The sequence below is a fragment of the Gobius niger genome (genome assembly GCF_951799975.1).
Source record: "Gobius niger genome assembly, chromosome: 15".
Classification (NCBI taxonomy): Eukaryota; Metazoa; Chordata; class Actinopteri; order Gobiiformes; family Gobiidae; genus Gobius; species Gobius niger.
In genome coordinates, this window is record NC_136866.1 from 23,626,704 (window position 1) to 23,653,769 (window position 27,066).

Genomic DNA, 27,066 nt, shown 5'->3' on the forward strand with positions numbered 1-27,066 from the left:
CAGAAAAAGTTGCATAGTGTACCTTTAAGTTGCTATTTATTGTTGTGGTTCTGAAGTCTATTAACAAATCAGAAAGCTGAATGAGCCTCACGCACATTAGGGTTGCCAGATTGAGCGGCTAAAACCAGTCCCACCACTTGTCCCCAATCTTGTGCAGTGTCTGGTTCCAGATCAGTGAATTCTGTGTCCTCATATTTAGCTTAAGGAAAGTTGAGTTTTTGTTGTAAGTGCCTTTTCTAAACCACCAAGAGCACATCCTACAAACATTACCTTTAATTTAAGAAATGGTGAAGCATCATCCTTTATTAACTGTCCATGTTGATGTGGTTTCGTGCTGTCCGCAGGCTCGACCAAAGAGGAGATGGCTGATTCCTCACAGCCACCGGAGGGAGGAGGAGAGCTCAGCCTGAGGCCACAAGGCAGAAAATCCATCGGTGAGTCATGCTCCACGACACCCAACGGTCAGGGAGCGAGGAGGGCACTCCTTCACGAGCCATGATTTCACCCAATGCTCTTTGAAAACTCATTTCCTTAAGTCGAGGTGACCTTGCGTTGGAAGAGGAATCTAAAGTAGAGATCTCATAATGCAGATGCAATCACCGGGGCGGTGCGACCAAAACAAAGTAATGTTTAATTTCCTGCTCCGCGCTGCCTTTGAAAATGAGACGCTGGATTATGATGGATTAATCTGGTATGAATTTTAAATGTCAACTTAAGTGGGAGGTGCAGCGTCTTGTGGCAGCGCAGAAAAGCATAAGGAAGGCTGCATATATGTGAGTGTTCTGTCCAGTTGAGAACAAAAATGGATGGAAACATGAGGAAAAATCAGATGAGTGGAAATGTGCTCCGTTAAAGAGGGGGTTAAAGGGATATTTCAGGATTTTGGTTTTCCTAGTTATCCAGAGTGTTGCTGATTTCTGAAGATATTTTTTTTGTGATTCATGCAGTTCTTATATTTGAAGAGTTTCGTGGCGCTAGGCTAGTGCAAGGCTAGCGCATTTCTATGGTATCAGCAAGCCTGCATTAAAAACAGTCTGACCCGCTCCACAGTGCACCTGAGGCCAATCTCTTATAACGCCAGACAATATATATATGTCTGTCGATAGAATATTTTTTGGAATATAACTGACCTTGCATCACATGAATGATCGCATTTTGAGGGACTATTTTCCAGCAGATCACTCCGCCGCTGCGTAGCTTATACAGCCACGAAGCTGATGCTGCTCAAATATAAGTTATTTTAAATGCAAAATGGTTAAAATTACTCTGTCGACACAGACATTTATATGGTTAGTCTGACGTTATAAGGGATTTGCCTCAGGTGCACTGTGGAGCGGATCAGACTGTTTTTAATGCAGGCTAGCTGATACCATAGAAATGCACTAGCCTTGGATTAGCCTAGCGCCACGAAACTGCTTGAATTACAAAAACAATATCTCCAGAAATCAGCAATACTCTGGATAACTAGGAAGTGAGGCCCTATGTCAAAAATCCTGAAATATCCCTTTAAGAGGTTAATACATGGTCGACATAAAACACTCAGAGCACGTTTAGCCTCTCCTCTTCTTATCTATCGATCCAAACCGAGGTGAAGTTAGAAGCGACCAAGCTCCTCCATGTTTTCCCTATTTAAATATGGTTACATGAGCCTTTACACGATCCAAGTATAGTTGCCCTAAATTTAACATGTGGATTATCTAAGCGGATAAAAAGGGGAACTATATTGCAGAGCTACGCATCAGAGCATATCTCAGTATTTAAAAAACGGTGGCCTATTCCTTTAATGAAATATTGACAGTTTCATAAATCTATGGGAAAAGCCCAACAGCTTATAACAGTGATCTCATATGTCGAATAAGTCACATTTTAGACACATTTTCTTTTGGTGTTGAACCTTCTGCAAACTTTTCAGTACCTAAAGTAGAGCATAAGGACCAAATTAAAGTCATTTTCATTGAAATAACGTAATTAGTAATTTGTTAAATCAAAGTTCCTCATCATGTTAAAAGGTTGGAGCTTGCGATATGTAGTTAATGTAGTTAATAAGTGTTTTGTCTTTCAGGTCATATGTGGCTCAGGTCCAAGAGTTTATTTGGTCTAAACATATGATACGATTAATTGCAATTAATTCATGATTAATGCATTAATTAGTTTTCCGACTAATCATGAGTTAATGCTTTAACTTTCACAGCCCTAAAATTGGTTCTATGAAGTGAATTAGGAATGAAGAGCCAAACTGTATGAATGTTAACCTCTTTACCCACTTGAACTGAGCACATTTTCTACAGTTTGGCTTTACTCAAATCTAAAAGCTTCTTGAAAAAAGTGTCAAAAAGCAGGATGAAAATACAACCAAAAAAGCAACAAAATAGCAACAAAAACACAATTAAAAAGTGATGAATAAGCAGAAAATCAAACCACAAGAAAGCCACAAAAGAGCGACAAAAGGCTCCGGAAAAAGCGACAAAAAGCCAAAAAAAACTGCAATGACCAGACAAAAATGTGTCAAAAAACACCACAAAGAGGTAAAAAAACAAACAAAGACAAGGACAAGAGAAGAGAAGATTTCTGCAAGAATATTCACAATCTATCACTATTTTAAAGTTGTAATGCAATGCAATTTTATAAAAAGAAATCACACTTAGATCCATCCTGTATCTACTCCTGGCAGTACTGAAACGTGTTGAGAATGTCTCTCATCCAAGAGGGATTTTGTGTTATTCATAAATATGCCGTTTGTTCCAGGTGAAGTGGAGGCTGAGAGCGAAGATGAAGATGATGACGACGACGACTGCAAGAAAGGATCCATGGAGGAGGTCAGAATATAACTTAGTGACCCATATAGTTATATGGGTCACTAAGTTATATATATTCAGTAAATGATCTGCTCCTCCCTGGGCTCTCAAAGCTTATTACTAATCAGAGTCTGCCCCCTTGTGTTCACATCTACGAAGTGCAATGTCTTCCTTCTGTGTGTGTCTCTGAACAGGGCACGGCTGGCAGTGAAGCGTTCGCCACAGAAGAAATGTCCAACCTGGTCATCTACATCCAGCCGGTCAAGTTCAACAGCTTTGAGGGCTCCAAAAGTATGGAAATCTACCAGTACATTTATTTGTTAAGCGCTTTTACACTTGTTATTGCAGCTAAACCGAGGTAGTTTCTTTACTGTGAGATCCATAAAGTCCCTTCTTATCTCACTTTTTCTCACTTGTTTTCATAGAGGTCAACCGCAGCTACCAGATGTCCTCCTTCGTGGAAACCAAAGCTCTGGAACAACTCACCAAATCCCCTGTGGAGTTTGTGGAGTATCCTTTCCGCGCTGATATGTGGGGGTTAGCAGTAGCGTCCAATGCAGGTAATGCAGGTCTTTGTCCTTAAGCGGCTCTTTTCAGATACAACAAGTCTCAGCTCAGCAGGATCTACCCCAAAGGCACCAGGGTGGACTCCTCCAACTACAACCCCCAACTCTTCTGGAACGCAGGCTGTCAGCTCGTGGCGCTCAACTTTCAGACCATCGGTAACATAAACACGTGTAGATGCGAATGTTAATGGTGTCGCTTGTCATTGGCTAATCATATGATTTTAGCTGGTTAAATCTTTATTTTTTACATAAATAATGACATCCCCCGACTATTTTTACTGCGATAATTTGCCAAAAATACAAAAATATGGTTTCTGCTCATCAGCATTCAATTAACAGTTTAGGGGAGGGCGGATAGACGGTTTATGCACAACTGCAGCCTCTGGAGGGTCCTACACCTTGATGTTCGGGAGACTCCAGAGGCACCAGCAGCTTTAAATACCTGTGTGCTGCTTTGTAGCAGCTGTTCTCTTAATCTGATGTATTTGTCTGGCAGAAACCGTCCTCATTGTGCATTTATCTGCACAAACCACAAACGCTTAATCTTTCATGAAATATCGAAGGTTCAAGGCAATCAACTATTTCACGGTTTTCACCACCAAAGAGATCCCTTTTCTTTCCCTTATTGCTCCTTTTTCAGTAGGTTTTCCCTTAACTGGGCTTACCTGAAAACTAATCATCAAAAGCGTCTGAGACTGATTGAGAGTGATTCAATGAGCCCTGAGACACAATTACCTTCCATGAGTTTCATTGAAAACATTATTTTTTTTTACCTTTATGACACTGAAATATAATTTGCACATGAACATACAGTAGTTCTTCACAAAGTTGAGTCCAGCGTTCATCCTAAGGCACTTGGTATCGACATGTTTTTGTCGGCTCCCAGTCGTCCAGGAAAGTATTTATCAACAGTAATTTTGACAAAGGCCTGTGACGCTGCCCACCAGTTGAGAACGTAACATCAATTCATGTAAATGCACTCTCTTCCCCTCCTTCACCTTGCTATTTCAGCTACAACCCTCCAACAGCAGAACACTCCTCCTCCTCATCCTTTCTGTGTCCTCCTTTATATTGCAACCATCATCTGTGTTTTTCTTATATATTCAACATGTGCAGCTCCCGTCAACAGTTTTGTGTTTTGGCTTTTCTTTATTTTCAACATTAGTGTGATTCTCAACTATGAATGGACACATGGGATTATGTAGGAAACAAAACAGGGTGAAATAAGTCAAAAAATGTTTTTCTTCTTTATTCTTGGCATTTTCTCGATGACTTCATACCTGAAGTGAAAACCATTTCTGGCAACTACATTGACGGCCATTGAAAAAATGTCAAAGTGCAAAGCAGTAATCAAATCAACTTTTTTTGTTCGAAGCATAATTCAATATGTGTTCATTCATGAATGAATGCCTTCCTATTTCAAATGTACTTTTTATGTAAGAATAATAATTGCAAATTCAGAAAACGTCTTTTGTTTTTGAATTTCCATTTTTATTATAGAGGAAATGGAAACATGGAGACCATGTTTATATAGAATCAGCCAATATAATCAGTGTAATTATTTACATATGTCCATCTGTCCATTTTAACCACAAAAAATTGGAAAACTATTTTTTCAATAAATCTCTACTCAACACAATTGAACAGCTCCAAAGAAACATTGGAAAGGTTCATGTAATTACTCGGGCACCGAGTTGATTCAGTTTGTCCTCTCTCTGCAGACCTGTCCATGCAGCTGAACCTGGGCATGTACGAGTACAACGGGAAATGCGGATACCGGCTCAAACCTGAGTTCATGAGACGACCGGACAAAAACTTCGACCCCTTCACCGAGAGCACCGTGGACGGCATCGTGGCCAACACTGTGTCTGTCAAAGTGAGCGAGGCTTTTCAATTTTTCAAGCCAGTGATGGTGATAATATGGCCTCTTTTTACATGGAACCTTTCAAAGAAGCCAAAGCATTTTCAATGGGATTGTTCATTCCCTCCTTAGTTCAGCTCAGTGGTCAGCGACTTTTGAATCTAACGCAGGAATAAATGGAAATGCGCCAGGTAAATCTGCCACCAGAAACAATCGCACTTGCCTTAAAGGAGAAATAACATTCAAAATTGATTTTGTACTTTAAGCCATGCTCTAAGGTTGTACTTTTGTCAACAAAATGTTATTGCTTCACTACTACAAAGTTTTTGCTGTGCCCCTGGATTTGTTTTCAACATTTATTCTCTTGTCTGTAATTTATTTTCCTTGTGTTTTGCTCGTAGATCATATCAGGGCAGTTCCTGTCGGATAAGAAAGTGGGCACGTACGTGGAGATCGATATGTTTGGCCTTCCAGTGGACACCAAGAGGAAAGCGTTCAAGACCAAGACTTCCCAAGGCAACGCCATCAATCCTGTGTGGGAGGAGGAGGCCATCGTGTTCAAAAAGGTCAGCGAGTGCAAACACAGCACAGCCCACACAGCCCACAAGTACCAGAAACTGTATCACCTCAAAGTTTATGTAGTTATGAACAGATGATTGGAAGCAAAGGCAGCAGTCTGTGAAGAGTCGATGACATGAGGTACAAACAAAATGGAGAATCCGCTCTTTCTGCTTTCATAGTAACTTTATGTGTTTGTTTGGACAGTGCTCATTAATGAACTCTGAGTACAGTTACTTTGTCTAAGCCCTCGTACATTTAAGACAATATTTAAAAAGAACAAGAATGGGCACATATATATTATGTACAACCATGCCTGCAATTTATATAATAGTATAGTAATAGTAATTGCAAGTCTATTTCACCCTTTCACAGAAATAATGCTTTGTCCAGTGGTGGTTCATCTGAATGCAACCTCACAGCAGTGTTAATTGATTGACTGCGGAATTCTTCCGCAGTCAATTATTGGTTTTCATGTTCTTTATTATTATTCCTCTTCCATCTTTTTCCCGATTTTCTAGAGCTTTCAGCACCTTCATGCTTTGTGCAATTTATGCAAGTTATGCATCAAAACGTTCCGCATGTTGAGGAGAAGGGTGCTATTACTTTTGGGACTTCTGCAACTTATGGTTTTTCCGCAATCGGACGAAATGTCGGAGATTTTTCCCATTGACTTATAATGGGGCTGCCGGAAATCCATGCTTTTCTGCACTTTTTTCTGCATTTTCTGCAATTTCTGCACTTTGTGCATGTTCAGCTTCTGCAACTTGTGGGTTTTGAGAAAAAATTGGCCTTCTGCAGTTTTCCAGTTTTTTTTATACGAGAGTTTGAAATGTTTGCATTGGTGTGTATGGGGGAATCCAGCCAATGGGGAGACTCCAGGCCTTTCAGCCATTTGTGCAGCTTCTGCCAATCAAGCACTGAGGCCATTTCAACAGTTTGACCAGTTTATGGAATATAAAAGTTTATGCAATATTAACAATTTATGCAAATTAACCACTTTATGGGATTTAACCAGTTTATGCAACTTAAGAGTTTATGCCATTTAGGATTTATGAATTTTAAAGCGTTTATGCAATTTACATAATTTATGCAAATTAACCCATTCATGCATTTTACCACTTTATGCAGTTTATACAGTTTATGCAACATGACATTTTATGCATTTTACCAGTTTATGCAAATTAATTTGAACAGTTTATACAATTTCTGCATTCGCTTCCCGCAATTCCGCAGTCAATCGCAATGGCGCAGCCATTGCATTTCTAGTTTCAATATAATATTTTTTTTTTTTTTTAAATTTACGACAAGATTTAGTCAAATAATTCTTTGAATTTTCAGTCTAGTTTTAGTCGACTAAATTCCATGTAAATTTAGGCGACTAAATCTAAAATTAATTTAATCAACTTTACATTTATAATATTTAATCAAGGTTCTCTGCGTCATGTTTGTTTTCCCACATGAACAAAGCACAGAGATGTTTCTTTGGCAATGATTGAAAATTATATGAGGCTCTTTCAAACTGTTACCGGAAGTTTGGATGATTTTAGTCTCTACTTTTCAGGTTTATTTAATTGACAAAAAATATATATGGACATTTTAGTCCTAGTTTTAGTCTCATTAAAGTAGAGTTAATTCACTTGTTTATCTTAATAAATCCTCTTCGTAGTTTCTCTGGGGGTAATACAAGTGTTGATGGGATGATTTGGGGGTCTTTCATCTCCCCCTGGTGTCTGTGACTGTGCAGAAAACCATGCTTGCAACTTTCCCTGCTCCGACCCGGAGGCGCAATACACACTAATGGAATCATGAAGAAGCTAACAGGCTAACGGGCAAAGCTAACTGCAAACTAGCGCCACTTAAACAGTATTTACAGCCAAGTTTGAGTGAAAAAAATGATTGCATAATTGGATGTACAATATCCGTCCTGTCAGCGTAGTACTTACTCTCATGGACAATTAATGAGTAAAAAAACATGCTACGACACCTGCAGTGGCGCTCATGGCCTCTAAGGGCAAAAAATGACTTTGACAGAATATTTTAGTTGATGACATGAACTCTGGCTTACAGTGCCCTCTAGTGGCTGCTTCTAAGATCACCATCCCCTTGTAAAGGGTGAGGGGTCAAACTATGGGGGATTTGGGGACAAATTTTACAAACTCAAAGATGATAGAATTTCTCTAAAATTGGACCATGGTGAGATGAGTAGGGTTTTGGGTTTTTTTTCCGACAAAAACCATGATGAACCATTTTTTTATACAGCTCTTCTACATGTTATAGCACAGTGGTGGACAATAAAACAGTACTAAAGACAGTTTTTAAGGTTGATTTGAAAGCGTTTCCAGTACAGTATGAATCCATGGTACTTAAATTCTATGCTGGTTGATTTTAGGCCTCAGTTTCATATCAAAACCTATACTGTAATGTGCTTTTCCCATTGTCCAGGTGGTATTGCCCACGCTGGCCTCACTGAGGATAGCCGTGTTTGAAGAAGGCGGGAAGTTCATCGGCCATCGCATCATTCCTGTGTCCGCCATCCGTCCAGGTATTTGGAGGTTTCACTTTATGTACAAGAAAAGAACCGTCTTCTGTCTGCTGAACAAACGCTTCTGAACTCAACTCTGCAGGCTATCGCTACGTCAGCCTGAGGAATGAGAAGAACCAGTCGCTTACGTTGCCATCGCTGTTTGTTTATGTGGAGGTGAAGGACTATGTTCCGGACACATTTGCAGGTTTGTGTATCATTCATTTGAGACAGATAGCAAACACTGAGACAGACAGCCACAAAAGAAAATAGTTAGACAAAGAGGAACCCCAAGGAGAACCACAGGACTCCTCATTATTTTAAAGTCATTAATCGGATTCTTGTATGTGTTCAGCAAGTGATATTTGGTTTCCTTCTAAAATATCGCTCCAGGAAGTGTTTCAAATAAGCAAAGTGAACTGAATCTTCTTTTCAAAACATAATCTTTTTTCTAAAGAACTCATGTCAGAGTTCTTTAGAAATGACCCTGCACTAACCCTCCGTCCTCTTCTGTGCTTGTCGTCAGATGTGATCGAAGCTCTGTCGAACCCGATCCGCTACGTGAACCTGATGGAGCAGAGAGCCAATCAGCTCGCAGCCCTGACGCTGGAGGAGGGCGGCGAGGAGGAGGGAGACAAGGATGTAAGTGTCAGGGAAATATTCAGTGTTTGACTCTTTTCAAACAACTACTACTCACTGTGTTCATCATGATTTTATCAAATAATACATGTAATGAGGAAAGCTGCCACTAGAGGTCAGGACAACACTACTTTATATGTGTTTGCAAACCTATCCTGAAAGAGGCATAAAAAGCTGAAACCTTTATTTCAAGTAGCCAGCATAGATGACTACTTGAAAACCTCTTCTACAATGGAAAACTCCTTATTTTGGAATTTTCTTTTTTACATTTCCAGATTATGCATTGATCGTGTAAAAATTTCTGCCAGAATAATGTGATGAATTAATGCCGCCACAATAAAGCATTAATTTCAACTTTTTTGAACCTGTATTTTTCCATAAAATATCCATTGTGATTAATATAAAGACGTAGAAGGCACAATCAGTGACTGAAGCACTCAGTTATAATGACAAGCAAATTCTACCGAAGAGTTTTTAGCTTTATAGCTTCCCCAAACTGCAGTCCTGTCAGAAGACGGGGCTGAGGTGGAGCTGAAGGAGGAGCTGGCAGTGACAGGCGTTGGCCGTGAGATCATTTAAAAGTGCATTCGCCTTTTGATTAGAGCTCAGTGCGATCAGGACTGAGAGTACGTTTAGTTGGTCCGGATTAGAGGAGACAATGCTCAGAGTGGGATTCCACAGTTATGTCTACAGGCTTTGCAACACGGCACAGGTACGACTTTGTATTTACATTGAGCTGCTTGTGTGTTTTTGTCAGCCTCTTTGTCTAATTAAAATGTTCAGCCAAATTTAGGTTTTCGTTTTATTCTACTCTCCAAGCTGTGCTCCATCTTTAGGCATCAACAACTATACATCCATCCATCGATCCATCCATTTTCTTCCACTTGTCCGTTGCCGGGTCGTGGGGGCAGCTGTTGAAGCTGTCCAAATCACCTTGCACCAGCCCCTATGGCTCCTCCTGCAGGTGGTGGGTCCATGGAAGGACGGCCTCATGGTTCTAACTGGGCCTGTTGGTCTCTCATAAGGGGCTTCTGAACCGCTCTTTGTCTGACCCGTCACCTAGGACCTGTTTGCCCTGGGAGACCCTACCAGGGGCACAAAGCCTTCGACAACAGAGCTCCAGGATCATTCAAGTGCTCAAACCCCTCCACCATGTTAGGGTGGAGGTTCCAGGAGGGGGCATCAACAACTATGTCCAATTAAAAGGCTTCTTACAGGAACAACAACAACAAAAAACACTTTTGTCTAAAATCATGTTTATCCAAAGCATTGAAACGCAACATCAAGGCCTTAAATGTCATTAACAAGCAGTAAATTGGATTCAAAACGGCATTAAATCTAAATTTATTGGAAAATTATGACTTTGTTCAACAATTTTTACTGCATAAGTTCATCGAAAATACTAAAATGATCGTCTAAAACATGTTCAGCTGCAGTTTTGAGCCAAAATGGACCACCTTTTTCCCCCGTGTCCCATTATCTTTCCTCTGTTTGATGAAATGTTTGGAAATCTTAAGCTCTGGCATTAAAGTACAGTATTTGGGCATTAAAAGCAACTGAATGTGACTTGCCTCTGCCTGTATAAACCCTGATCCCCTTTGTGCTGTGTCCAGGTGGAGGCGGGCAGCGATGCTCCGTGCGAGGCTAAAGTGGACTCCCGCGCGGCGTTACCCACAGAGAACGGCCTGAGCCACACGCCAATCATCACCCCCAAACCGCCGTCGCTGGGCACACACCAGCCCCAGCCCACAGGTGCCCGCACGGCTCACTTTTACTACTATAACATCAGCTCGGATTGCATTCAAACGAGTCAGAGAACATGATGGCACTGGCATATTCCAAGATGACAATGCCAGGGTTCATGGGGCTCACATTGTGAAAGAGTGCTTCAGGGAGCATGAGACATAACCCTATTGAGAATCTTTGGGAGGTGCTGGAAAAGGCTTTACGCGGTGGTCACACTCTCCCATCATCAGTACAAGATCTTGAATGCAACACTGGATCTTTTGGCATTGGAGAAGCTTATAGAAACAATGACACTGCTAATATGTGCTGTAATCAAAGCTAAGATTATTATTTTTTTCTTCTTTGGCACCTTTTTTGATCAGGCAGTGCAGTGTCTGTGTATTATGACTCACAGAAGTTCTGTTTCAACTTTTAGGCTCTTTGAAGCCGGCTGTGAAGACTGAAGACATCATCCAGAGTGTCCTAACAGGTAAGATCATGGTCATAAACTGATTAATTATGATTATTACAAGAGCCAGTGCTTTTTTCCCACTCTGGGACACTTTGGGCCCTGGACCCTTAAACAAAAGCGGCCGTAAAAACATTTCCTCTCGTCAGATTTGGAGGCTCAGTCGCTGGAGGAGCTGAAGCAGCAGAAGACGTTCGTCCGAGAGCAGAGGAAACAGTACAAAGAGATGAAGGAGCTGGTCAGAAAGCACCACAGGAAAACCACGGAGCTGATCAAGGAGCACACGAGCCGAGCGTCGGAGCTGCAGAGCCAGCAGCAGAGGAGGAGGTCCGCTCTGCTCAAGAGCCACAAGCGCGAGGGCAAGAAGAGGTACGCCACACGCTCCCCGGAGTGTTTCATGGTGGAATCTGAATACGAGCTGTTGTAGTAGTAGAGCTTTCAAACTTGCTGATCTCATGAGGCTTTTTAAGTGGACACATATCATGCAAAATCGACTTTGGTTTTAACCTCAACCATCAAAGACAGACCCGGATTAGTATCACACAGCATTCACGCAGTTTTGAGTAAATCCTCGGACAAAGCTGTAAAATTTGGCGGTTTCTTCTTCTACGGTGTCAGCGCCTCGTTCTGTACTTCCTGATTACACTCGCATCATTGTTCAAACTCAAAAACTGGCCTCCACATTTTTAAAGCCCATAATCCATCATTATCCATTTGGAGCCGTTTTGTGCTCGATGTGTGTTTATCACGCACAGTTGGAGTTATTGTTTAAAAAAATTATTCCTATAGCTGCCAGCAGGAGGAGCCCCAGTCACGATTTTCACCAGCTCTAATTCTTACAGAGAGATATTTTTAAATTATAAAACGTAAAAGATGAGGCACCCAAAATAAAGTTTTTAAGCTCCATTTGGCATGACCTGTCCACTTTAAATAATTGTACTCAAGTAGAAACAAAAAGTTATCCAAAGACATTTTTAAAAGCAATTGTTGAAAATACTACTTGAGTTCTTAATTTTGAATGTAAAAGTCAGAATTATGTTTTATTTTGGCCGTATTATGTGAAAATGATTACTATATAGAATAGATAAAGCAGAATATTTGAAAAATAAGATCCAAGAAACAGAAAATTGACATATTGTTCATGTCAACTTTGTCACTCACAAAATCTTAAAGGGACTATACGGAGTTTAAAAATGTTAAAGTTATGTATTTTCCTTCGGGTCTGAAGTGCCGTCATGCACGAGCTTAATATAGAAGGTGCAGTTACAAGTATGACCTGAGGTGGCAGTAGTGAGTATAAAATGGCAAACTTGCATCTAGCCCCTTTAAGGAGAGTAACACTGTTGTTTACTGAAGTTAGAGTATGGCTACTTCAATAAAATGATTACTGAGGTAAAAGAGTTACTGCATACTCAAACTACTTTACAGAGTAGAGGAAGTTACTGAAGTTACTACTTTACAGAGTAGAGGAAGTTACTGAAGTTGCTACTTTACAGAGTAGAGGAAGTTACTGAAGTAAATGTATTTGGGTAAATGTTACTGAATGCAGATACTAAAACATCTGCATATGAATGAATTAAGCTCACCATCGCTCTTTTGACATTTGTTTGATATATTCTTGTTATTTAATAGCTGTTTAGTTTCACTGGGTGCCCTCTCTGTGCAGTCGGTCGGAGCAGTCCTTGTCCATGTTGGACCAGGAGCTGTCTGAGCTGGATCAGGACTGTCACCAGAGGCTGACGGAGCTGAAGGAGCAGCAGCAACAGCAGCTGCTCACGCTGAGGCAGGAGCAGTACTACAGCGAGAAGTACCAGAAACGGGAGCACATCAAACAGGTGCGACTGTGCGGCAACATGAATGAAATCACTGAGAGGAACACGAGAGGAGTTTCAGCTTGGCCCCTTTTTGCATCGCCCAAGTTCAGGGAGGCCTGGTTTGAGCCTGAGAATCAGAATAATGTTAGTGAAAGGGCATCCTGTAGATATGATATGTTTGTTTCATCCTGTTTACATGACTCTGCACTTCCTTCGCCCTGCTGTACAGAGTGGAAAATCTTCTACCTCGCGTCACCTGCACTTCACCGGCCCAGTGAGCAGAGCTGAGGCGTTAAATTAACATTTACCGAAGCAGAAATCTGTCGATGAAGCATTGTATAATGCATTTTATACATGTTTGAATTAGCAGCGCCTGTAGTCACAGCAAACCAGTTGAATACAGTTTTGTGATTTTTACACAAGGTTACAAAAGGGGGACAGGTGTCATACTCAGAGACTGAAGGATAGTATGTGCTCAGGCTGGGCTTTCCAATGGACGCATGGTGATTTTGCTTTGTTTTTGCAGCTGGTGGAGAAGCTGAACACCATCGCGGAGGAGTGTCAGAGCGCTCAAGTCAAGAAGATCCGAGACCTCTGTGAAAAGTGAGAGACCCAAGACTCAATGTTGCTTTTTTTTATTCTATGTTTTTTCATCAACAATCAAAACAAGTCATTTTAGCCGGCGATATTCATTCACTTATTTATGTATTTAAAGAGAGAAGAAAGAACTCAAGAAAAAGATGGACAAGAAGAGACAAGAAAAGATCAATGAAGCCAAATCGAAAGACAAAAACGTCACTGAGGAGTAAGTTTGTGTCCAGTCACCACTAGATGTCACTGTTTTGTAGAAAATGTTCTGCTGTTTGTTTGACTGGGTTGTTCTTTCCCCCACATAGGGAGAAGCTGGAGATCAACAGATCTTTTGTGAATGAAGTTGTGCAGTACATTAAACGGGTAAGGTTTGTTGTTTGTATCGCAGTGAACTTCAGTTAAAATGTATAATAAGTTCAGATAAACAAGATCAGCTAGAAGAAATCTACATTTAGAAAATCTGATCTCAACAGAACTTTGAAGCAAACCTTTTTACACCGAGGACCAAAACTGATGGGAGTTGGAGGCAGAAGGCGAATAAGTTTGATCTTCCTGCCAATTATTAGCAATGTGGTTACTGCACAAATATTGTTGCCCTTCACAAATCTCAACACCCCTTCCACAGCCAAATGTGGCTCACATTTTGGGCACTGGGTTAGAGCTTTCGTCCTTGGATCCAATGGGCAGCAGTTTGCATCCAGCTCTGACCCAAGGAAAATATTGTTGTGTCCTTGGGCAAGACATTTGACCCACCTTCTCTACGTATGAACTTTTGAGTGAGTGAGTGAGTGAGTGAGTGAGTAAGTGAGTGAGTGAGTGAGTGAGTGAGTGAGTGAGTGAGTGAGTGAGTGAGTGAGTGAGTGAGTGAGTGAGTGAGTGAGTGATTGGTGGTCAAGGACCTTTATGCATCCACACTTCCATCAGTTTACCCCAGTGCAGCTGAGGCTTCTGATTACATACATGACTTGTATGTAAAGTGGCACTTTACATTTGATTTCCTGTCTGTGTTTGTAGTTGGAAGACGCCCAGAGTAAGAGACAGGAGCGGCTCCTGGAGAAACACAAGGACATCCGACAGCAGATTGTGGATGAACGGCCAAAGGTGAGTCCAGAAAGAAACCTTATACACATTTAGTAGCATGACTATTATGCCACCAGTTTCTCCCTTTAACCACATGGGGGCACCCTGAGACAGGCCGTAACATTGTGCAAATTCAACTCACTTCAGTCTTAAGCCAATAGACTATTCTCATGACAGAAATGAACTTCACTTGTTTTATGCCGTGTTATCTATCACCGTTCTTGCCATCATAGGATGATTTTGCGTCTGAGGAGCTTGGTAAGGCCACGAAGCTTCTTCATTATAACACAGTTTCACAATGGCATCATTAATACGCCTTCATGTTCACACCTGAGCCACTGGAAAATGCATTAGGTCGTGTGTTTGTTGTCTAATTCTGCACTAGCACTCGTCATGCACTTGCGCTGAATGTTTGCACACCTGCTCATACACCTAGACCAAAACGGAACCCCTTCACATAACTTTTACTAGTATGACTCATGAAGATAGACAGAAATAAACTTTTGAATAGACCTCAATTGAAACAAAGAAATGGATGCACTTAACGCTAACAATCTCCAAACTCCAAGCGCAGTGGCCGATACCACCCCAGAAGTAACTGCAGACCTGTAGCCAGTGCTGGGATTGTGATTACATTTTGATACATTTCACAGCCCTATCGTGAGCCAAAAAGAGCACACTGTGTCTTGATTGATGGGTGTTTCTTTGTTCTTGGTCTGCTTTACGAAAGGCTGTGGCTTCTAATACATTTCAATTTAGCTTTGTTTAACCTAATCATATTTGCAGAGTGTTCATCTTCCAGCTAATTCCAGACACCATTTTGGAGACTGTGCTTCTTAACAGCTCTAACTACAGCATATGGTCTGTCCTTTTTTGGCACTGTTTTCAAAAAAGGAGCCACTTTAAGGTACTGGACTGAAAAGGCTGTTTCATTGCAGCTGTTTTTAATTTCGGATTTAAAAATAGATGCTTTGACAATGCGCCGCTGATACGCCTGCACGAATAAACAAAGCAAAGTGCCCTCAAAATGTGGGCTTTGGCTCGTGGAAGAAAAGGAGAATTCACTGCAAACAGTCGTGGTGTGTTTTATCGAGATTGAAGCAGGCATCTATCTATCTCTCTCCCTTTCTCCTTCTGACCCCTTTTATCTTCTGAGGCCACCGCTAATGGATCCCTAAGTACAAGTTCTTGAATGCTATTAAACATCTCGCCGCTGTGTTAGCGCAGAACCATCTAAACCTCTTGGGAAATATAAGCGATGCAAGTAAAGTGCCCTTCCAGTGTTGCAAATATGAGCAAAGAGAGCTGAGATGCGTGCCCTCAATTAGATTTTTCAAGAAGGTTTGCGAACAGATCTCAAGACATCATGGTTACATATAAACAAGACATAGGGATTGAGCTACTGTAGAAATGATGGTCATATTTCAGTTATGAGCACCAAATAAACAACCCAATCTGGACTTCTAACATCAGGGCAATCATGAAGCAACACTTCCCTCTCTTTATTCCTATATTATACTGATGTTTGTGACGGATGAAGACTCTTTTTCTTTTACTCAAATGTCTCATACGCTTGAAGATTGACTTGACTTAAATCTTTGTTTAAGGGACAGTGTATAGAGACATTAAGCCCATAGAGACAGATGTACTGCACCAGATTATGGCTAAAAAAAGCTAGTTTTCATTTGTCGTCCCTGGATACAAAATCAATTAACAATTCACATTCCATAAAACGTAAATGTAGAGCAACAATATCACAGCGCTCTGAACTTTCCCCACTTACAGTCACATCACACAACACTGACACCGCATTTCACATCGCATCAGTTCTTTAAAGCAGTAGTAAGTAACTTGTTTATCTTAATAAATCCTTTTCGTAGTCCTTCTGGGGGTAATGCAAGTGTTAATGGGAGGATTTGAGGGTCTTTCATCTCCCCCTGATGTCTCTGGACAGAAAACCACACTTGTAGCTTTCCTGCACCGGGTTGGAACAGCAATACACACTAATGGAATCACGAAGAAGAAGCTAGCAGGCTAACGGGCAAAGCTAACTGCGGTCTAACGCCACTTAAGCAGTATTTACAGCCAAGTTTGAGTGAAAAAAATTATGTAATTGGATGTACAATATCCCTCTCTCCCTTTGTTTTTTCTGTCAGTGTAGTATTTACTCTCACGGACAATTAATGAGTAAAAAAACGTAACATGCTACGACGCCTGCAGTGGCGCTTATGGCCTCTAGGGGCATGAGTTACTTAGTGCTGCTATAACTGAGCACATTTTCCCCAGTTCTGCATTACCCAAATCTAAAAAGCTTCTCGAATGAGCTTACAGTTTATAGGCCAGTGTAATGCCTCATTTGAAAGCTAAGACCTTCAAAACTGATCTAAGATTTTTCCTCTCATCGTTGCGGCGTTGTCACTTTTTGGACTTTTTGATCACGCTTTTTATGATGCTTTTTTGTTGTGTTTTCATCTTTGTTTTCATCATTTTTTGTTGCTATTTTTCAAGAAGCTTTTAGATTTGGGTAAAGCCAATCTGGGGAAAATCCGGTTCAGGTGGTTAACCATGAGCAATAAACAGAATCTGCCAAAGACCTGAAGTTTTACGAATATTCAAAAACAACTATAATGGAGCAATGGACAATATCTGTTGTATATAATCTCATCTCAATACTAAAATGTATTTTTTTCGCCTTGTACTGCACTCCTCACTGTTTTGAATCGTTATTGTCACTGTCTTCCTACTTGGAGCAGTCAGACAACAGCGCCACCTGTTGTCTGACTGCTCCAGAACTGCATCCCAGGTATAAGAAAGCTACGAGTCTATGAGTACAGCTCAAATGTTTAACCTTCACTGGTATGGCGTCTGGACCCACAGGCACCCTGGCATGGCAAGTCATGACCCAAATACGACTTATACTTGGAACACATAATGTTATATAATGTTATTGTCGACCTACCAGCTCCGATCCTCTGCTTTAATACTAAAAACTGAAAACATGCAGAATACAATCCTATGAAGAAGAGTGATTATCAATGCGACTTCCCTGGCTAAATGAAGGTCAAATTAAATAGCATCTACCAAAAGACCTAATCAGACTATTTTAAACGTCTAGTTATAATTGGAAGGAAGCAGCGTATGATTGTTATTAACAATGTTCTGAAATCTTTATACACCAGCTTATCTAAGGTTATCAGAGGAGGGACTCTGTGTTGTGATATTGTCGGACGTCACGCTGAACAGGATGAAGGATGAGCGAACAGAGGGACCATAAGGCGTCCCATCTCTCCCAGTCTCAGGTGTCAGGGCTGATAATGATTCCATCAGAAGCCCTGCTGGAGACACCTGTGCCTCGCATCGCGCCAATGCAATTTCCGCTCCCCAATAACACCTTATGTAATGCACGCAAGGTCAAATTCATACCGTGTCCTCCCGGTGTTAGCCCTTGTCCGTTTGATCAGTTGATGGATTACCGCGCATCGGGAGGCTGATTATGGTCTGTGGAAATACTTGTTTCATGTGGTAAGGCATGTTTTTTGTGTGTTAGCTTGCCTTGAGTACATTTGTCCACTGCATCATCCACCCAAGAAAGAAAGGGTATAGAGCGTTGTAGTGTATTGAATTGAATGTAAGGAAGAGTGCAGTGAGCAGTGCATTGGGGAAACAAAGTAGCCGCTTCACAAAAGGATGTGCCAGCACCACAGAGAGAACAGCAGTGGCCGAGTGTCAGCAATACACCTCCATTTAAAGACTCTTAACTGTACCTTTGATGGTAGTGCAGAATTCAAAAAGGTGGTTTAAGAGAGAAGTAAAGGAGGCAATACTAGTGGAAAAAGCACTTCTTACTCGGACCGGGATGGAGGTTTGAGACTAAATCAACTTGCTTTGATCCACAGGAGCAGCCAGGCTTGTGAAATGGGACTTAATGATTTTCAGTTTTGCCCCTAGTCCAGAACAAAGACTATTTTAATTAGTGAAACTGTTTTAGTGTAAAGAGGAAATAAGGCAATTCTTCATAAAGACGTGTTCTGAAGGCGGTGATTGACTACCATGGCAGATTATCGTGACAAGAAAATCGCACTGAAAATGTGTTTTTTCGACAAAACTACTCATTTATTTTCACTACTGGCGAGAGAAGTTTAAGAGTCTTCAGTTTTTCGCATTTGAGTGACGCGTTTCAAATTTGCTTTGCACAGAAAGCAGGAAAGGCGACTCCTGACCAGAGTTTAACTAGGCTAGAGTCGGGTACCGTTGGTTTATGACACTGATACCTGAACGATATGTCTTTGGATACTCAAATGTGTCATCTAGAACCAGAAAACAGAACAATGAAGTCTATTTATTCCATAAAAAGGAATAAAAATGTGTATATTTGAGCTGAAATGACCAAGTAACTTCCTCAAATGCTGTTCCTGGACCAGACAGGCATCAAAACTTTGTCTACATTTCTGTTGGTACCTGCTTCTGATACTTTATTTTCCAATACCAGTAGTACCTAAACCATTTTTCAATGCCATACCGTTTACTAGCCGGTCTTCGCCAGACTAAATAACACAAGTTATATTTAGTCTGGGGACCACCAATTCATTGTCATCATTCGGAGAGGTTTACAATTGTCCATAGCCGTTTATTGGGCACTACGAATGTCTATCACATGCATCTGCAGTAGCCATAGCCTATTGTATCCGATGACGTATGACATACCCGCTGTAAACTTTCGGACTAAACTATTTAGAACACGGCCTACCGCTTGATCGAAAGATGGACTCGCTGCTGTCATGTTTTTTTTTACTACAAGCTTCCATTATGTCGAATAGTGCGTCATTGTCTTGCCGTCCTTCCTCGTTCTGTGATTGGTCCCAAATCCATGCGAAGGCTGCTGAGCAATTCAAAATGATTCGAGCGCAAACAGCAGCATGGGTACTACCGTTTAACATTATCCAGTCCTACAATAGACCTCTACTTTGTGAGTGAGAAGAAGCTTTTGAGGATAGAAGCGAAACATTCTCACTTCAATCAACCAAGACCAGCCGATGATATTTGAGAACTTCTATTACGATTGTTTTCAACAAGTGCAACAACCAGGGACCTATCTTGGTCAGAGAAGTTGGAGGATTAGCCTATTGAGCTTTAGTAGGTTGAGAGTTTGGGTTTCAGTAACATTGTAACAAGTCAGTTTGACAAGTTTCAACAAGTTTGATGAAACCTGTAGGCTGTAAAAAGATTTTGCTGGTTTTAAAATGTGGATGTTTTGCTTGAAATACTAAAGACCTGCCTCTTTTCTGTTGATTTAAATACAATACTGACTCATTGCTGGGCAGTCACCATGTTGTAAAGACAAAAAACTGTGGCAAATGTCTCCTTTCTTTACATCATTTTGTTTCAGCTCTGGGAAAACGTATCACAGTTCATTGAGAAATATTCAAATATTGTTTACGTGGTTTAATAGATAGATCATTTCACATGAACTTTTACGGTCCAGTAGCAAAATGAAAACCTCAAAGCGTTGGAATAGGAATGCTTTGACTGCTGATTCACACTGAACTGTATCAAACTGTTGCTAACCCCCTCGGCGCCTTGTTTGGCTGTGAAAGAGGCATGAAATTCTGCCCGGCAATATGTTCTTGAAAACTACCCACGCGCCTCTTCATATGCCCCGTACATATGTCTCTGTTTGGTTTATGGAAGGAAATCTGCTCATTGAGATTCAAATGGGAGATCAAAACATGAAGCTGAAGTGTGAATTCAACCTGGAAGACGGCGTTTCCTCCCTCGCTCCGACCTCCTGTCTCCAGTCTGTTGCCGACAGATAATCAGAGCCGGCTACCATCGCCTCGCGACCAATCATGGTACCCGGATATTCATATAAATGCCCTCTCTCTCCACGCCATCGTAATGACAGTTCTGCAAGGATTGTCACTAACAGCTTAAGCAGCTTAAATACTGTTTGTGAAGGCTCTGCAGACACTATAGTAAACTGTAATATGTATCTAAGATAAGATTATTCTTTATTGGTGGGTAGTACTCAGTTACATTTAGTACTTGTACCTTTTTGAAGTAGCTATACTTTTTACATCTTTTTTTAGTGTATGTATTTATTTTTATTTACCCATTTGGCACTTTCACAGTATCTGTACTCTTACTTGAGTAAAAAGAATTAGTAACTCCTGCCACTGTGAGTAGATCTTTATTTTGACATGTAAAATAGATGTGTTTTGTGTTTTGTTACTTAAAGCAGTACTGTGTAACTTGTTTACCTCTGGGGTAATACGAGTGTTAATGGGATGATTGGGGGGTCTTTCATCTCCCCCTGGTGTCTCTGGACAGAAAACCACCCTTGCAATTTTCCCTGCTCTGGGTCGGAGACGCAATACACAATAATGGAATCGTGAAGAAGAACGGGCAAAGCTAACTGCGGGCTAGCACCACTTAAACAGTATTTACAGCCAAGTTTGAGTGAAAAAAAAAAACGATCTCCATTTTGTAATTGTATGTACAACATCCCTCTCTCCCTTTGTCTTTTCTGTCAGCGTAGTATTTACTTTCACGGACCATAAATGGGTAAAAAACCGTAACATGCACCTGCAGTGACGCTTATGGCCTCTAGGGGAATGAGTTACTTAGTTCTGCTTTAATTCTTCATAGTGATTTGTTTTTATGGGACTTCCTTTGAAAATATGAACTGACTCTTACCTGAGTAACTATTTGGGCCACTACTCTTTACTTCTACTTGAGTCCTCTGGTTAGTGGCCATTTTTTCTGCTTAAAAAGTGCTTGAGTTAAGACTTGCTTATTTTGACAGGTCTTAAAACAAGATTGCAAGGGAACAAGTATTGTAAAAAAAAAGAGAGAAAGTGAGAGAAATGAAAGATGTGAATTTCTCTCAAAGGAGAAATCTCTTGAAATGAGAGGCTCTTTTTCCAATGGCGGGAAGACATTCTCAAAATCAGCAGAGATGTTTCAAGCGCTTTTAAGTCAAGATGACCAGACGGGCCTATCAGATTGAAGTATTTGGTAAAAAGGGCACATGTTAAGAGAGTGAGCGAACTGGCCCAAAACACGGCAAAGTGAAAGCATTTCTGTTTCGTCTGCCGTGCCTCGACTTCACTCACAGCGCCTCACTCTCCTGTCAGTCACTCTTGGGTGAAAAACAATATCCAAGGTTTTATTCCGCATTATGCATGTATTACACAATCCTGTATCGTCGTCATGGAAACTCAGGTCTCTGTTCCCCCATGTCTCCGCAATCTGTTAATTTGGACCGAAATCCTCATGACGCCATTACGCTGCTGTTTAAAAGAGGAGGTGCTGCAGGCAAATTCAGGCACTAAATAACACCTGTAGAGGAATGGCCCTTGTCCTGTTGTCTAAGTTAAACTAAAGTTAAAGACCAAAAAGGCGGGGGTAGCAGGAAAAAATGACCCTGAGCCTTGATACACTGAAAAATCTTAATTCAGTCTCACCCCTTTTAAGTTCTCTCAGTATCTTGTTCTATTTTGCTTATTAGGCTTCCTTATAACAGTCATTTGAGCACTGTGATCTAAATCCAAGTTGTCAGGGATACATTGTGAATACTACCTACCAATCAACAAATCATTAATATACAAAATAAATAATACTGGTCCTAGTACTGAACCCTGGGGCACCCAAGTCTCCACTGTGAATGTGTGTTGGTGACTTTGACTTCCTCGAATACAGAAAAAAAAAACGACATTGCAGGTGAAATAAGATTTTTCACAGTTTTCTCTCGTAACATCTTAGTTTTAAAGTCATAGTAGACATAAAGGCGAAACTCACCCTTTACAGTGCTGATTTTTTAAAGTTTTGTCCGCTAGGAAGCCATTCATGAATATTGACATATTTAGTATCCACCTAAGGGATAGTATCAGGGACTGATGCATCCTCACAGTCAGCAGACTGATTTATGCAAACCAAAAATATATTATTCATTCACCTTTTACACATTGATGGCTAATGCCTTTTTTCTCTGCAGCACCGGCCTTTTCGGTCCACTTTTTATTCACGCGTACACTTGGACGGCACCAACTTGAACTGACTGTGGGGTTTTCCACTTTAACATCCTTGACATGAGTTTTCAACCTCAAATGGTAACTCCCTGCTGTTAGTGCAAATGCGTGAAAAGCGGCATCCAAATGTTATTTTTCTGATTACAATACTCAGTTATAGATTGACATGACAAAAGAAAGGTTTGTGTAACTTTGTCTACAACAGCAGCCCAGAGCTGGTGCTGCACTGGGTCGGTTCCGTACTGACTTGGTTTCATTTTATTTCATGTTATTGGTTTATTTTCCACCAGAATAAGAGTGAGCATAATGCTGCATGTTTACACTAGCTCCTATTGCCATATCAGCACTTTGGGAACTGTCTCATCAAATAAAGATAGTAACGTCTTACTACTGTCGCTTCTGGTTGTACAAATACACAAAAATAAGTTATATATCTTTTATTAATCAATTGTGCTACACTACTGTCACAGCAGCCGTAAACATTTCTTGGATTTATTTAGAGTCAGGCTTAGTTTTAACTGCTCCCTCTAGTTTTAGCCGTAGCTAAAGAGCTCCAAGTAAAAAGACGGTCAGTTTGCTCCAGAGAGAGCGTTTTGGCTGCTCCTTTTCTCCCTTTCTCGCGAGTTAGCATCACCTAGGGTTTTGTTTTTAAAGGGAAAGCCACGCCCCCAGCCGCTGACATCACCGGTGCTCGTTTCGCAATGGGCTCCAGTTTTTGAAACCAAGAGAACAGCATTTTGTGGAGTGGAAAACTGAGAGAAGCGACACTAGCTTAGAGTCCTCTCCCAATTACCCAGCATGCCATTGTCTCGTACATTTTTAAAGTTTGTTTGTTTTTCCCGGGAACCCATCTCCAGATCTTGAGCTGTAGGTTTAAGCCAATTAGTGCATGTTGGGGAATGCTCTTCCATGTTGACGGGACGGTGTCTGCTTCCCTCCTTCACAGACACTGCTGTTAATGACTTGTATGTAATGGCTCGTGCACACTGCCTGCTCGGTGACTCTGTTCTGACGCTCTCTGATGGTGAGTTCTCAGTACGTACATCCACAAGCGCTAATGAAACTCTCTGGGGCTCTGCCTGACGGAGCACAGAGGGACCCGGTTCGAAATATCGTCTGTTGGAAGTATGTGAACTTGGATAAACAGGATGAAGCAGATGTTTCAAGAGAAATGCCATATATGTGGCTCTTTGGAGAGAATGAGGTGGTGGTGAAGAGGCTCTGCTCATTCAGCGGTCAGTGGTTTGGCTCATACATGACTCCAAATGGAAAGTTGAGTCTGATCTGAGTTCTGTAATGGTGCTAACTTCTTGGGGTTTTAAAGCTGTTTAATTTTTATTCATTTTGTGAGTCTTATCAAAATAAGAATATATTTAAACACGACCCTGCAGAAAATATGCAAATAGTGAATAGTCACTTACAACCTGTTAAAAACTGTACGTCCGATGTAAACTGGTGGAGACTCCCGTGTTTTGTAAATACAGACACTATAGACACTAAACGTTAAACTACAGTAGCAGCACAATCTGAACGTATTTGACTAAAAAACATTTGTTAAGTTTTACTCTTAACTCACACTTTAATGGAGTGCATTGTCTCTAGTTTGGCTTAAAGCTTCTTACAGCCTACAGGCCAGTGTAACGCCTCATTTGAGAGCTAAGACCTTCAAAAATAATCTAGATTTTTCCTTGTTGTGTTTCCATGCATTAACGTGTTGTCGTCACTTTTTCATCGCTTTTTAATAATAATATTAACATTAGTCTTATATAGTGCTTTTCCAGACCCTCAAAGTAGTATTTCATGCATTATTCATTCACACCATACTCAGTGACGATACGCTACGTATGTAGCCACAGCTGCCATGGGGTAGCTTGGTTTTACCATACCCTTGTACTCATTTAGTTTCATACAAGGATCTGGACCTTCCCAATTGAGCTCCGTTATCAGGTGGGAGGGGTGAACTCCTTTGAAACGATTGGATCTGATTTTCCTTCAGCGTTTGATCATGACGTATGTAATGTGTCCGAGTGAGTGAAGCAGCTATATCATAACTCTTGGGGGCATTCCTTGCACATTCCAAGGCTTCAATTTTAATTTCTGGATATTTGAGAGCAGAGCCAGAACAATTTGAAGAGCTTGCTTTATTTTCGTATCCGCCGCCATCGCCAAACTACAACCAGCAAATGCTTGACGTCGCCTACAACACCCGCCTCCCCTGCTCGCTGTATGGTAGGTTGAAATTCAATGTAAATGTAATGGTAGGTTGAAAAACACCAATGTAACGCGGCCACTGAGATCAGACCCAGACGTACATGTAGGAAAAGGTTAATTTGACCAGAGTTTACAGATGGCTAAGGCCAGGCTAGCCCTGGGGTAGACTGACAGACACAAGGCAATCATTCTGTGCCATCGGCCCCTCCGACCACCACCAACCACACTCATTCTCTATATTCACCCAGGCTTCCTGGTGTTCCTAAACAGTCTCCCATCCAAGTACCAATCAGGCCCTTCCCTACTTTGCTTCTAAGATCTGGCAGGATCAGCATTGTAAAGGTGGTCAGTCATGTCACATTTTTCTCATGTTTTTGTTGCTTTTTGTTTATTTTTCATGACTTTTTGTGGTCTTTTTGTCTTATTCGTTCTTTTTTGTCTCGAAGATGTTGCGTTTTCATCTTTGTTTACGTTGCGTTTTTGTTGCTATTTCGTGAAGAAGCTTTTAGATTTGGGTAATGCCTGGACACCTGGATAATAACTGGAGAAAATGTGCTCTGTTAAGGTGGGGGTTAAGAGGCTCCATTTTTTATTGACACCTGTACATCTCAGTGGAACAGACATGGTTTATTGAAAGAAATCAGTAAACTCTCTAAAATTCACAAATGTTCTTCCCTTTCATCACTTGATTGCTGTCCCGTAACTCTGGCCAAGATATCCACTTTGTTATACACAACCTCCTCACCCGCAGAACAGGCGTGCTTGAATCGGGGAGTCTTTCATTAAATCTACGCCTGTGCTGCATGTTGATCAGGCTCATGAGATAACATCGCGCACATTTCAGGGCTCTCCTTTGCCTCTGAACCGATCCATTTAGGGAAACCGCTCGTCGCATAAAAGGAGAAAGTATGCAGGAGCCTTTCATACTTTCTCGGGCAGGAGGAATGTTTCGTAAATGCGCCTCGGATCGGGAGATGGATGGTTCCGGGAGCGGAGAGAGACGGAGGGGGCATTCTCGCTCCCGCTGTTAGCGCTCCAATCAAGGCATGCTCAGTGCACGTCTGTCCGCGGTCCGTGTCAGCCGGCTCCTGCTGCTGTGAGGAGAATGCAGATGAGCTCCACGTCCTCTACGCTCGCTCTGGACGCGCACACTGCTAAAGAAAAGACTCAAAAGTGCGGAAACTCCTGTCCCGCTGCAGCAAAGACAAGCCTCACAGTACAACATCCCCATCTCAGCCCCCTAACCTGCCCCCTGTAATGTGGCCCTCGAATCAAGACGTTTATGGACTTTAACTAAGTAAAGGACTGTTTTATTATCCTCTGGTTAAAGCATAGGGCCGATAAGCTGTAGAAATGAAGTTCAGGTCGACATTGAAAAATATAAATGAGGTATGATTCCCCGACCTTGTCTCATTACCGGGACAGAGCACGTGTGGTGGAATGGGGATCTTAATAATTGGGCAGCGTATGGAAAGTACAACAACTCAATGTCAAGGCATGGGACTATTGAATGCTATTAGGAGATACATGAAAGGCTTTGGAAATGTGTGAGTCTTTTTATTCATGTTCTGGGTTCAGTGGGTGGAGAAATGGCCGGTTAGTTGCCGACAAATTCCAGGCACATACCACCTTTCATTTTCACATTCATTTATTATACATTATACCCCAGGATTTAGCGTATCCTATAAGCTTGTACTTTTTATATTCTGCCCTCAAACCTACTTGTCGGGCTTCTTCTGTTTTGTTTTTTGTTTGACCTTGATTCGACATTTTAACCACTCTGTCAGTGGACCAGCGTTTTGCGCTTCAATTAACCTTACCCAAATCTAAAAGCTTCTTGAAAAAAAGTCTTCAAAATAGTGACGAAAACGAGGATGACAACGTAGCCAAAAGGTGACAAAAAAAAGCACCAAGAACATGGCTAAAAAGTGATGATGAAGCAACAATAAAAGCCACACAGTAGTAACAAGAAAACGGACAATAAAAAAGTGACAAAAAGGCAACAAAAAAACTGACTAGAGAGCGACAAAAAACTACGAAAACACGACAAAAAACCCTCCAAAAATGGGGCATAAACACAGCGACAATGGGGGAATAAAAGTTACGTAGGTCTTAGCTTTCAAATGAGGCGTCACACTGGCCTATAGGCTGTAAGTTCTCCGGTCATGAAGCTTTTAGATTCAGGGAATGCCGAACTGGAGAAAAT

At 41.2% G+C, this 27,066-nt stretch overlaps 1 protein-coding gene across 2 annotated transcripts in view; it reads left to right on the plus strand.

Moving 5' to 3' along the window:
- Positions 1-27,066, plus strand: part of plcb1l (phospholipase C beta 1-like) — a 267,795-nt gene that overhangs the window by 227,325 nt on the left and 13,404 nt on the right. Inside the window, exons 15-33 of one of the 2 annotated variants that reach the window (XM_079572653.1) lie at positions 345-434; positions 2,746-2,816; positions 2,990-3,086; positions 3,221-3,305; positions 3,393-3,517; positions 5,083-5,237; positions 5,624-5,788; positions 8,226-8,325; positions 8,408-8,512; positions 8,831-8,946; positions 10,557-10,695; positions 11,105-11,158; positions 11,287-11,506; positions 12,804-12,972; positions 13,478-13,554; positions 13,667-13,756; positions 13,848-13,905; positions 14,557-14,643; positions 14,856-14,880. In XM_079572653.1, coding sequence (XP_079428779.1) covers positions 345-434; positions 2,746-2,816; positions 2,990-3,086; positions 3,221-3,305; positions 3,393-3,517; positions 5,083-5,237; positions 5,624-5,788; positions 8,226-8,325; positions 8,408-8,512; positions 8,831-8,946; positions 10,557-10,695; positions 11,105-11,158; positions 11,287-11,506; positions 12,804-12,972; positions 13,478-13,554; positions 13,667-13,756; positions 13,848-13,905; positions 14,557-14,643; positions 14,856-14,880 — 2,028 coding nt within the window. The remainder of the gene's footprint in view (positions 1-344; positions 435-2,745; positions 2,817-2,989; positions 3,087-3,220; positions 3,306-3,392; positions 3,518-5,082; positions 5,238-5,623; positions 5,789-8,225; positions 8,326-8,407; positions 8,513-8,830; positions 8,947-10,556; positions 10,696-11,104; positions 11,159-11,286; positions 11,507-12,803; positions 12,973-13,477; positions 13,555-13,666; positions 13,757-13,847; positions 13,906-14,556; positions 14,644-14,855; positions 14,881-27,066) is intronic. The other variant, XM_079572652.1, reaches the window with a different exon arrangement.